At 45.6% G+C, this 12,226-nt stretch overlaps 1 protein-coding gene across 3 annotated transcripts in view; it reads left to right on the top strand.

Annotated features, from left to right (window-relative positions):
- tiam2a (TIAM Rac1 associated GEF 2a) overlaps positions 1-12,226 on the top strand; it is a 187,982-nt gene that overhangs the window by 113,702 nt on the left and 62,054 nt on the right. For 2 of the 3 annotated variants that reach the window (XM_063184479.1, XM_063184480.1), the window contains exons 2-6: positions 1,507-1,606; positions 2,208-3,360; positions 7,112-7,640; positions 9,419-9,591; positions 10,944-11,168. In XM_063184479.1, coding sequence (XP_063040549.1) covers positions 2,209-3,360; positions 7,112-7,640; positions 9,419-9,591; positions 10,944-11,168 — 2,079 coding nt within the window. In that variant the 5' untranslated portion in view covers positions 1,507-1,606; position 2,208. Of the gene's footprint in view, positions 1-1,506; positions 1,607-2,207; positions 3,361-7,111; positions 7,641-9,418; positions 9,592-10,943; positions 11,169-12,226 lie in introns of those variants that run through there. The other variant, XM_063184482.1, reaches the window with a different exon arrangement.

Genomic DNA, 12,226 nt, shown 5'->3' with positions numbered 1-12,226 from the left:
GCGTTCCACACACTCTTTTCTTGGGCAACTTTCGACCTGTGGCACCACTCGCGCTCAGTGCTAATCACACAAACAAGGGGGTCATCGAAGGGTGCTGAGCATGGAAAGGAATGGGCGAAGGACAGCAGATGTTTCTCGAACAGAGAAGAAAATGCATTCCCATCAGGGTGCTAAGTCCTTGTTAGGGCTCACAGTGCGTGGTGAGGAAGGTGTCAGCTATGTTATGGGGGATTGGTCAGTTGGGGTCAAGCACGGTGGGTGTCTGATGATGGGTCTCACACTATTGGCAGCTCTCTTTCTGGTCTATTCTCTGTCTCTCTCTCCTGAACCTCCTGTCACTGAACCATGCTCTCGCTCTCGCTCTCGCTCTCGCTCTCTCTCTCTCTCTCTCTCCCGCTGCCCATCTATGGCTTCCTTGCGTTATAAAGGCATGTTGTCTTTGTAAAGGTCTTAGGTGGAACACCTTGAGAGAAATCAAGAAAGCAGCTTACATTCGTATGTGTGTAAGCTCTGTCTTAGGAGGTTCCCACAAACCACTAGTGACGTCTTTGGTTCTGACTCCACCACCTTCGTGTTTGGCTTACACACACAGCTGTTAAATCATTTGAGGTATCAGATGTTTTCAAGCAGCTGGTCTTCTACCTGTGTAGATATTTGCTCCCACAGTCATTTCGTATCTACCACAAAGTATGTGCTACCATACTACATATACACATATACCGTAACATGTGTGCTTGTGTGAAACAAGCACTGTGTTCAGTGTTGAGTTGAGCATTAGCCACGTGTAGCGAAAACCCTAAGCTGTACAGTAAGAGAGTGGTGATCTTTCTCTCATAGGGGGAGGGCCAGTTTGGTCTTGGAAAGCTCTCTGGTCACAGCTCACTCTGGCACCAGAGACAGGAGCCACTTGGCAGTGCACAGCGAAGTTTGAAAGGAAAGTAAAAAAAAAGATCCCAGGAATTCCAGCGTTTTAAAAATAAACAGCAGCCTAAACTGAAGACAGCTTTTTTTTCTTTAAAAAAAAAAAAGCGTTTTTCAAACGACTGAGTAAGAGGTCACTGTATTTCTGTGGGGACGGAAAAATGCAAGTAATGCCTAGATTTGAGAGGGAAAAGACGGCTCACAGTTAAGGGCTTATGAACTACCAATCTGCTGTTGAACATGAGTTTGAACCGTTAGTGCTCAAAGCCTCCATTTCACTACTCAGGACTGTAAATTCTCAAAATATGGCTGAACGATCGTTCTGTGTACTTGGTAGTAACAATCACTCTAATTAATGCAAAATGATGTCTGTGTATTCTGTAAAACTGTGTTTTAAATGATGGTGAATTTCTTTGATGTGGTCATATTATATACTTTATATGGTCAGAAATCAATATGTGGTGTTTTTGTATTTGTGTATTTTGTTTGTATTTTGTGTGGTGTATTTGTTGACAAGACTATGCCTGATTTAATCTGCTTCAAATACAGTATGCTAAGCCCATTACGGTCTTGCTATTTTCACAGATGATCCTGTTAAATCCAGACGATGAATTGAGAGGATCCGAGAGGACGACCGTCTAAACAGGATGGTTCTATAGCAGTGAGCGGAAAGGCAACAGAACAGGTGAGAGTAGTGGGTTGCTTTAGCAAAAGGAAACAATGTATTTGGCTTGTCTTTCTTTACTTTTTTCTTTCTTTCTTTCTTTCTTTCTTTCTTTCTTTCTTTCTTTCTTTCTTTCTTTCTGTGTAGAAATGGTGGGACAAAATCATGTCAAACACAATAGCACATCATAGTTGGAAGTCTGAGGCATCTGACATTATCTAAAGTAGCGGACGGGGCTGCTTTAGAAAAGAGGGCACACCATATTTAATTTATCCACTTAGTCTTGAGGAACCGTGACTGACAAATCATTCTCTCGGGATTTGAATTGAAACCACGGCCCAGTTCACACCGAATCAATCAGTCAGGCATTAAAAAGCCGTGACCAAGTGAAGATCAAAGCAAAGGCACAGCTATCAGAGGGCACATCTATGCTGCTGTGGGAGGTTTATTCTGGCCAAGTCATTTATGAATGGCAAGGCTAAGCAAGTTTATTTGTATAGCGCATTTTACTCACAGAGTCAGTTCAATGGCCTTCACATAAATAAAAGCATAAAACACAGCCCATGTATTGAAATGGATAAACATCACATCTTTACAAAGTATTCTTTCTTTTCTCCCACAGTATGGGGAATTCTGAGAGCCAGTACAGTCTCCAGGGACCCCGGGGTACCAGCATCGTCCTCCCAGGGAAACAGAAGCCCTTCCTGAAATTCCGCTCCGCCAAAGACGACTCGGTGTCGCCTCACGGGTGTTGGCGGGTCATCCCAGGCGCTGCCGCTAACAAGTCCAAAGCCGTGGGTCGCGGCTGCCTGCCTCAGCACAAAGGTAGCCAGCCCTATGCACCTCGCCATTATGATTTCATAACCAAGGGACTAAACGAAGGGGCCAATGAACCAAGGCTGTGGCATGGCTCCCATCACTGCCTAGCAAACGATGGCCGCCTAGTGCTATCGTCGGAGAACGGTTACGGTGATTATGAAAATGGACCTGATTATGAAAACGCCCCTGCGAATGGCAGGTTGTACAACGAGCACAACGGGTACACCATGAATGGGCACAAGACGCCCAGTAAATCACCGTGCCCAGAGACACTAGAGGAGCAGAGCAGCCCGCGAGTCGTGATCAAAAAAGATGGCAGTCTACGGGTGGAGTTCACCAACAACAGCACCGGGCTGCTGGGCGAGTGTGCCGGTCCAGTGCAGCTTCTCAAGTTCTCCCCCAATGTGGATTCCACACCAGACCTACCTGGAGTTACCCGCAGACATGAACTTCAACACGGAGCTCCAACAACCACTAGCTCCACCACCAGGACTAGTAAGGGGAGCTCTCTGAGCTCGGAGGGGTCTTGGTATGACTCTCCCTGGGGCCAGGTTGTGGAGCTGAATGAGGGAGACAGTCTGTCTCCCATAAGAGCAGACGATGGCTTGGTGGATGGCCAGTCGAGAGTCTTAGATCCTACGGAGATTATGCCGGACCTCTACCGTGACCCAACAATGGCAGTTACGTTTAACACTACCAAGGATTTGCCCATTATTCGGTTGCCAGATGAGCTGCCAAGTAACCATCGGGCCTCAGTCGTGTCTGTGATGGAGGTGCCCAGAGACGAGGAGGATGAGGCTGAGGGCAAGCAGTATTCGTCCTTTACGCTACCTTGCCGCAAGGCGAAGCCTGGCAACCTGTCAGAGGACACGATAAAGAAGCCGTCCATTAAGAACCGCATGAGGCGTCTAAGCGACTGGACCGGGAGTTTGACCAGGAAAAAGCAAAGGATGCAGGTACGTGAATGCTTCATGTTTTTTATTTTTTAGTTTTTTGTTGTAGGCATTTCCTTGTAAAACTGATCACCTGGTTGAATTGGACAGGTAAAAGAAGGTAATTTGGAATATGTGGCACTGGATTGTGACGGCTGAATCCAGGTTGCCCATCACTGGTAGCCCTATGCTGTGGGGAAATGTGCCTTTGCATGCCAGTCTTCTTGCGAGAATATCACATGAGGGAATGTTTTGAATATGTCCAAATTACTGGAATTTAAAAAAATCAACCATGTATCAGTATCGCGTGGGTGCCATAAAGACTAGAAATGTATTGTGCAGTTATGATGTTGATTTCCTGTTCTTGTGTCAACTTAAGTTGATACACACAAGGCCTCATTTTCAAAACCAGCATTACTGTGGCCATTCAGAGAGGATGTCTGTTAAAAGAAAAAGTATCCACCCATGCCTGGCTCTGTCGGTGGGATTGGTAACGCACAGCTTTTCTCCCGACAGGGATACTGTCTGTTTTTCTGACCTCTCAGCCTCAGTCTCATTTCCATACTAGTTAGTCAGGGAAGGGAACCCAAAAAAGAGCATCCCACACCACCCCACCCCCCCACCTGACAGCTTCTTGGCCGCCCACCTTACCTGGGCGTCTTGCCCATCCCGGTGCAGGCCGTGTCCCGGCCAGCCCGGCTGCAAGTGTTGCTTTGTCAGGAGCTTTATGCCATCCCACGTCGGGCACATATTTTTTTTTTGCCTTGCCAAGGCCAGCTGTCAGAGATAGAAGCCATGGGGCTCTGTGAAATAAAAAAAACAACATCCACCACAACGACAATTCATTCCCCAGAGAAAGGCACAGTGATGACCAGAACCAGAACGGTCTGGAGATGATCATGGTGGAAGAGTAAATTTAGGCCACATATTGTATGTCTGTTATTTAGTATATTAAGGATAGGATTGTATCCCTTCGCCTTCCCAACATGAGTTTTCTGCGATCTGCCCAATCAACAAGAAGCTGGAGTGCCAACCGATTGGACGTGCCGGACTATACCAAGGAAAGTCTGCCTCATTTACTGTTGTCATTTTTGTGATGTTTTTTTCAGTAGGCAATAGTTGTTGATTATACACAGATTGTGAAACGTGAGAGGCGATATTGATGTCTAATGTATAGGACGTACCGGAGGAAAGGAGGAGGCTTATAGAAAGAAAGCTGTCAAACTTTGCTGAACTACTGTCTGTCTTTCTGTCTGCAACATGACATTTAAGTCTCCCGTATCTTTTTGCCACAAGGTGCCAGACAGCACTATGGCTGTAAAATGAGAAGCACTTTAACAAGGCTGCGAGGATGAGAATAGCCACAGACCTGGGCAACACAGAAATGCTGGCAGAGCTTCTTTGCCGATCGACTCTCCCGTGCACCACCCTCTTTGTGTGTGTAAACAGAGCCATTCCCCGAGTCGCTAGGGAAGTATTCTTTATCGATATGTGATATGACGATGGATGGAAATGGATGGACGGTGCAGATATGCCACTGTGTAATGGATGGGAGATGGGAAGGCAGAGGCACTTGAGCGTTAAAGAGATAAGCTGTAAAGCGCACCTTGCCCTTCCTTATACCCAGCCCATTTTGTGCCGGGTTTCTCCACGTCCCCGTGTTTATTTTCTCCTTTTTTATCTTATCTCACCTGCTTGTGCTAAACCCTCAGTCTAAATTGGCATTTAATCCGATCAACCCTCTTACGTAAGGGATGTCATATAAGACACGGCTTGTTACCACTTTTATTTATTTCCAGTCCAATTTGTTTTAGCTCAAAACCCAAATGGCTGTGTGTGTGTAATCCTGTACCTTTGCTTTCAACCTGCAAATGTTACTAGCAAGTGTGTCTGCAATGCTATCATTAGAAAATGACCTCAGACTCACCCATGAGGCTACACAGTAAAAAGCAGTGTGAATTCAACACTTCTAGAGTCGAGTTAACATCTTGTAGACTGTGTTTGCCCCCAGACTACTCTCCAAGTGTTGAATTACACACGTTTTTTAAGTGTGTAAGAGTTTACAAAGCGGGGTGCCGTGTTTAGTCTCCTTGGGCCACGGGAAAGAATGCTGCGGTTTTATGACAGTCTGTCTCCTCTACCTTGTGACATTGTTTGGCTAATTTTCCTCTTCATTGGTTCAAGTAATAGACTGAGAGGAACACAATGTAGCTACTTCCCCTTCCCTCTCTCCTTTAAAAAGAAACTAACTCCCTTTTTTTGTTTGACGGTGCAGTGTGCACATGCTGCACAGTACATACAAGATTTTGTTCAAAAGTATTCCGCATCCACAACTCCTTGCCATGCAACAGAACACTTTCACAGAAGAACAGCTCATTATGAACACAACAGCCGTCAAAAAGAACTTTGCGGGTTTCAATTAGGCTTGTATTTCCATTTGGTAGAACAGAACAATGAGCTACTTTTGTCTGAAATGGTCAGAAAACCTGCATTCCCAGGATTTTAAAAAAAATCTCCCCCGTGGGCTTTGAAGGGTTAACGACGGGGGTTGTTCCGTGCCCTATGACTCTCTCCACTGACTATAACTCAAACGTGCAGGCATGACGTCGATCGCACCCCTCATAACATCCACCTAGTACTAGCACAAGGTTGTGGAGCTCCCACCAATACCTGCCTATGCCCCCTTTTCTCACTACTCCCAGAGCTCCCGCTCTTAAAAAATGTATGAAGGCTATACAGCAGGTGAACAGAGGGTTAGCAATAGATCACGATTTTTTTCTCTCACTCCGTGTAAAAAGGAGTCCTCTGTCCAGCCACCATAACCTCACACCTGGCTCTTAGATCCTGGGGAAGGGGGTCAGTAAGGTGCCCCCCTATGAGGATGACCATACCATACCTGGCCCATTAATACAGCCCAGATGCTGGGTGGAGGATAGAGAGCTGGAGGCCTGTGGCTGGTTGGTGGTAACGCATGCAGCACAGAGTACCACTAGTTCAGTTGTGTGTGTGCGTGCATGCGTGTGTGCGTGACTGTGTGTGTGTGCGTGACTGTGAATATACGTGTGCGTGTGTGTGTGAATACATGTGTGTGTGTCATGTGCGTGCATGTGTTTTTGTGTGTGTGTTGAAGCATGCTCTTTCTCTCCTCCATATTGAGCAATGGGGAATCAATGGTCTAATTTAATGGAGTGCAGGTGGGCTTTCATTCCTCATAAAGAGGGCAATCTCCACAAGTGCATTACAATGCGGTGGGAGTAGAGTGTTGCCCTTGCGAACCAGAGTGTAATTGCCGAACATTTGGCTCAGGAGATTTCTCTGGAGAGAGATATTAGCATGCCCATATATTATATTAAAGTTGAAAGGACATGCAAGTTTTTTGAGGAAAGACAAATAGAGAGTGAAATTGTATTTATTGTGCAAGGGAGAAATTAAGGAATGAAATGAAATATGGAATTTGTCAGTTTTTTTTCAATCTGGCTCACAAAGTACTTTGCAAATAGCTTTTAACTGTTCGTGATGCTTGCCAAATGGAATAAGACAAATGCTGTAACTACACAAACGCTGTTCAAATTGCTGTTCAGAAAAGAAACTCAGCAGATCAGTCCAACCAAGGAACACGATCAATCTGCTGCTAAGGGCTTGCCCCATAACTGAAATAAATATAACATTACATGACACTTAGCAGACACGCTCATCTAAAGCCTGACAGAAACATGAACACATGGACATCAACTCTTTCTTCCCCCCTTTCCTCTTCATTAAAAATTTCCTTCAGGAGCCGAGATACAGAGACCCCAGCGAGCTGTTCGACAGCGGGGTGGATGGCCTGACGGCAGACACCAGTTCCCCGTCGCAGGTCTCCAGCCTGCTATGGTACCCCCGGGGCCCCTCGCAGCCGCGCAGCCGCTCGCGCTCCCAGGCCCTGCCATCCCGCAGCGAGTCCGCTGGGGCCCTCAACCAGAACACCGATGCCCTGCGGCAGAACATCTACGAGAACTTCATGCAGGAGCTGGAGGCCGGTCGTAGTAGTGGCGGCGGTGGTGGAGGAGGTGGAAGTGGAGGGAGGAGGCTGGGTGGGAGTAGAGAGGAGCGCCAGGAGCCGTCCACTGAGGGCACGGAGGACAGCAGCAGCGAGGAGAACATGGGCTCCCTGGAGCAGCTGGACCTGCTGTTTGAGAAGGAGCAAGGCGTGGTGAGGAGGGCCGGGTGGCTCTCCTTCAAGCCCCTCATCACCCTACACAAGGACAGGAAGGTGGAGCTGGTGTCCCGGCGCAAGTGGAAGCACTACTGGGTGACCCTGAAAGGTGAGCTGCATAGTGGTGTGGATCGGCACTGCCCTCACGATCCGATTCGATCACGATTCGGGAGGTAGTAGATCCGATCCGATTCGATTCTATTAGATCCAATCCGATTCGATTCAATTCTACAATGCATTGCAATGCATTACATTTCTACTGAACGCAAAGCAAATGTTCAGCCATGATGAGGAAATACAAGTAGTCAGATACTGAGCAACAATTTATTGGCTGTTTTCTGTATCAGTCTGTATCAGTCTTGCAATGTTTTGAAGTGTTTTTATTTAATTTAACATTCATTTGCTCCCGAAATATCCATGGAAGTAATTGAAACTTAAAAAAATTGCCGGATTGATTCTGGAACTTGCCGGATCTGGATCTGGATCGTCCATGCCCCGGATCGATTCGGATCGCCGAATCGATCATTGTTGACACCACTAGAGCTGCACAAGGGGGTCGGGCACAGTGGCGCATTGTGTTAATACGTCATTGTTATACCATGTATGGGAGCATTGCCCATGGGGACCTTGGGTTGAATCTGGCCTGGGTCATCTCCCAACCCTCGTCTCGCTCTATCCCCTAATCATTTTCTGTCTATTGCCAACTTACCTGTCTAATAAAAGGCCCCAAGAAGGCCCAAAATATTTTCAAAACGTGAGCTACTGTATAGAGTAAGGATCTTCAATCCTCTAAGGCAGTCGTTCTTAACCTTTTTTTCTTAAAGCACCCCCTTACCTGTGCCAAAGACCCCCCAACCCAAACTTCTACACGCGTATATGCACTGAAAAAGGATAGAAATGATTAATTACAGTGGTTTTTGCTTGAGACACTAATCAACATCTTAGTGCCTTCACATGGGGACCAAAACATGTACTTAATTTGGTATTTGGTATAGTGGTGCCAGTCTGCCCAGGGGTCGTCCAGGGTTCTCCCACCACAAGGCCTTGTTGTACTGTAAGCACTACTGTGCATTTGTAATGTACCAAATAGACTACTCTTTCCTTTAGGCATTTCTGTCAACTCGATTTCAACTGCTGTAGAGCGGTGTCACGTCAGTAATGCTTATGGGCATTATACTACATGCCTAAATGGATAATCTCGCTGCAAATGACGTATACTGAAGTGATGGTGAAGTCTATCACTATGTTAATTGACCACATGAACATAATCCCCCTGAGCAGTCCATGGCTGTGACAGCCTCTGGCAGGGGTTATTTCGATACCATAACTAATTAGTGTACTGTACCTTATCTAATCTCTGGCTTGACAGTCACTCACTCAGTGCGAACTCACAGAGGCATGAGTTTTAGTTGAAATCAACACCCCAAAGGAAATCAAAGACTTAAAAGCAGATCTTGTTTGGAGCTTTTGAGGTTGTTTTATTTGTATAATGCCTTATTGTATTTATGTTATGTTGTACTTACAAAGCCTCAAAGATATGAATTGTTAGCAGCCTTAGACATTTTTCCAGATTGTAAGAATAGTTTTCATAGATCATCTAAGTGCTGCATTGAGGCCAAAGAAAGATGGCTAGAGTATGATGCATCATTGGAGGCTACGGGGGAAGGGAAAAATAGGATTCTTGCAAGAGCCCACCATTGACAGGAGGCCCTTTGGGAACACTGTTAATATTATTATTAATATTTAGAGGCCTCAGCATTTTTAGCAGCACCCTTGGCTTGGCATTACACATCCATCTTTAACTCATTCCATTGTTACTTTCCTTTTCTTTCATTACATCCGACTTTACCTTTTCACCCTTAACTCTTCTCCGTTCTCCTTTTGCAGGCTGCACATTACTCTTTTATGAGACCTATGGTAAAAGCTCTCCAGAGCAGGACCTCTCCCCGCGCTACGCCCTGCTAGCCGAAGACAGCGTGGTCCAGGCGGTACCCGAACACCCCAAACGAGAGAACGTTTTTTGCCTCAGCAATACCTACGGTGACGTGTACCTCTTCCAGGTATATCCTCCTTTCACAGTTATATTTAAGGGGACATCAGCCATTGGTCAAAGTGTATATGAAAGCAAAGAGAACAGAACAAAATAGGAGAAGGCACTGTACCTCCATAAAAGTTCCATAGTATTTTAGTTTCTTCAGCTTTACATAAGCTCCCTCACGAAAGGATCGTTACTGAGTGTGACACACAAGGGCTGTTTATGATCTACCCAGAAATGAGGAACAGAAGTTGTTTTTTTCTCAGCCTGTTTGTTTTTCTCTTCTGTTGGCGTGTTTTTCCCTTCTCTCGGTGTGTGTTTTCATGTGCAGAGGCTGCTTGGCGTTATTGCTCCGTCAGCACAGCATTCTTTGGTGATGTGTTATGAGTTTTGCTTTACACAGCAGTGCAGATTGTGTTTAGGAAAAGGGTGTTTATTGAGTCACAGCGTGTCCCTTAGGCTGACATTATTATGGTTTTATGAGAACATACGCGTGGCATTTCATATCTTTCGCTTAAGGTTATTGTCTTATTTGAAAAAGTAAGGTAGACATGTTTGTGCATTTGTGGGAAAATTGGAAAGGCACATAATAAATAGTGTTCTCTATGCCAAATTTCAGTGATCGATTAGTTTATTTTTCGCTATATAATTTTCAGTAGAGCATTTGGAATATTCCACTCTGAAGCATATTAACAGGGAATAATCCTTTCCTAGTGTGTCTAAGTCCTATTCTCGTATGGTACATTTATGCTGTTGAATGCGATGATCAGTCAGTTGAAATAACAGGATTAGCTGACGGTTGAAAAAATCTTACTTCACACTTGTCGGCTCAGGCTGATCTTTTTTCCTACCCAAAAGTACTGCCTTGCAGCTCCTCAGACTTGGGGCCCATCTCACCGTGGCCTCAGTTTCAATTTTCAGTTTTGCTCCAGCTTTTTCTTCTAGTTGGCTTCTTACTCCACAGGCTAGTAGAGAGATTGATGGGAAACAAGTGGGAGAGATTGAAGAGTTGGAACTGAGCGATGATCTTGGATTTTGGACCAGTAGAAGCACTGAGCCAACTCTGCTCCCTCCAAACCAACCCAAAGATACTCTAACCATTGGCTTGGCCCATTTCACCAGCACAAACAACTTCACTGACTGTCTCTCTCTCCCCTCTCTCTCTCTCTCTCTCTCTCTCTCTCTCTCTCTCTCTCTCTCTCTCTGTCTCTCTCTCTCTTTCTCTCTCTCTCTCTCTCTCTCTCTTTCTCTCTCTCTCTCTCTCTCTCTCTCTCTCATCCCTCCCTCCCTCTCTCCCTCTCCCTCTCCCCCCCCCCCCTCTCTCTCTCTCTTCCCCTCCTTATCTCCCTCTCTCTTTTCTTTTCTCCATGCCCTCAGGCTAGTAACCAGACTGACCTGGAGAACTGGGTGACAGCCATCCACTCTGCGAGCGCGTCTCTGTTCGCCAAGCGCCACGGGAAGGAGGACACCCTGAGGCTGCTGAGGGGCCAAATCCGAGGCCTGCTGCAGAAGATCGACATGGACAGCAAGATGAAGAAGATGGCCGAGCTGCAGCTCTCCATCGTCAACGACCCCAAGAACAGGAAGGCCATCGAGAACCAGGTGGGTGGAGATGAGTTATTGCAGCTTGAAGAGTATGAGATACTTATTTCTTTAAAATACCTAGTTGATTCAAGGTAATTAAGGTGCCAGATGCATATACTGTATGTACATGACCAGGAAGGCCATTGAGAACCAGGTGAGCCAAGATGAACTCTCAAAGCTTGTACAGTAGATTACTGATGCTTTACTTTTGAAATGCTTCATTGATTAAAGACGATTTAGGTGCGAGAAGCATGTAAAGTACCTAAGTACATCACAAGAATAGGAAGGCCATCTGGAATTAGGTCAGTCAAGATGGGCCCTCACTGCTTTAGAAGTAGATAGGTTAAAGTAACGTGAAAACCCTCCAAAAAGCAAGCCAGCTTCCAATGGACTGACCAACCAACATGGCTGCCTACGTGACTGAAAATTCTTGATTGATTGAAGGAATTTGAGGTCAGAAGCATGAACACAACAAGAACAGAAAGGGCATTGATAATCAGGTGATAATCAGGTAACCTCTTTAAAGTGTCTTCAGAAACCCATTTTTCAGCTCTCAATGAGGTCATGGCACGCTAAGAAGCCATCGGCACTTAGCAGGTAAACTGACCTCTCACTAGTCATGGCATGCTAGCTCTCAACCAAGACCCTAAATGGACGAGTGTGTGTTTCACCCTATCCCAAGGTCACCATTTGAAAAAAAAAAAACATTGTATCAACATGACCCAGTTTTAAGCACTAGTGTTGCTTACACAGTGCTGCGAGCGCTTACATTTGACTACAAGGCCATGTTATGGAAGTTTATTTATTTACTATGCTCTCCCTACCGTTTATCTGCAACTACATAGGTAAGGTATTGACCGCTGTGTGTGTTCACTTATACATCTAAATAAGGCAGCCAGTCGTTTTAAATGCGCTTTTGCAATGTAAACCATCTCCAAGATTAAAGCGAGGACTCTATTTAATGGCAAATTATCAGTGATTTAGTTGTTTATTTATTGGTTCAGTGTAGCGGTGAATATATATAGCCATATAGCCACAGCCTGCTACAGTTGCAGCATGTTGTATCATATACGCCA

This window comes from Engraulis encrasicolus, chromosome 19 (assembly GCF_034702125.1).
Source record: "Engraulis encrasicolus isolate BLACKSEA-1 chromosome 19, IST_EnEncr_1.0, whole genome shotgun sequence".
In the NCBI taxonomy this organism is placed as follows: Eukaryota; Metazoa; Chordata; class Actinopteri; order Clupeiformes; family Engraulidae; genus Engraulis; species Engraulis encrasicolus.
This window is presented reverse-complemented; position numbering and strand designations above follow the sequence as displayed.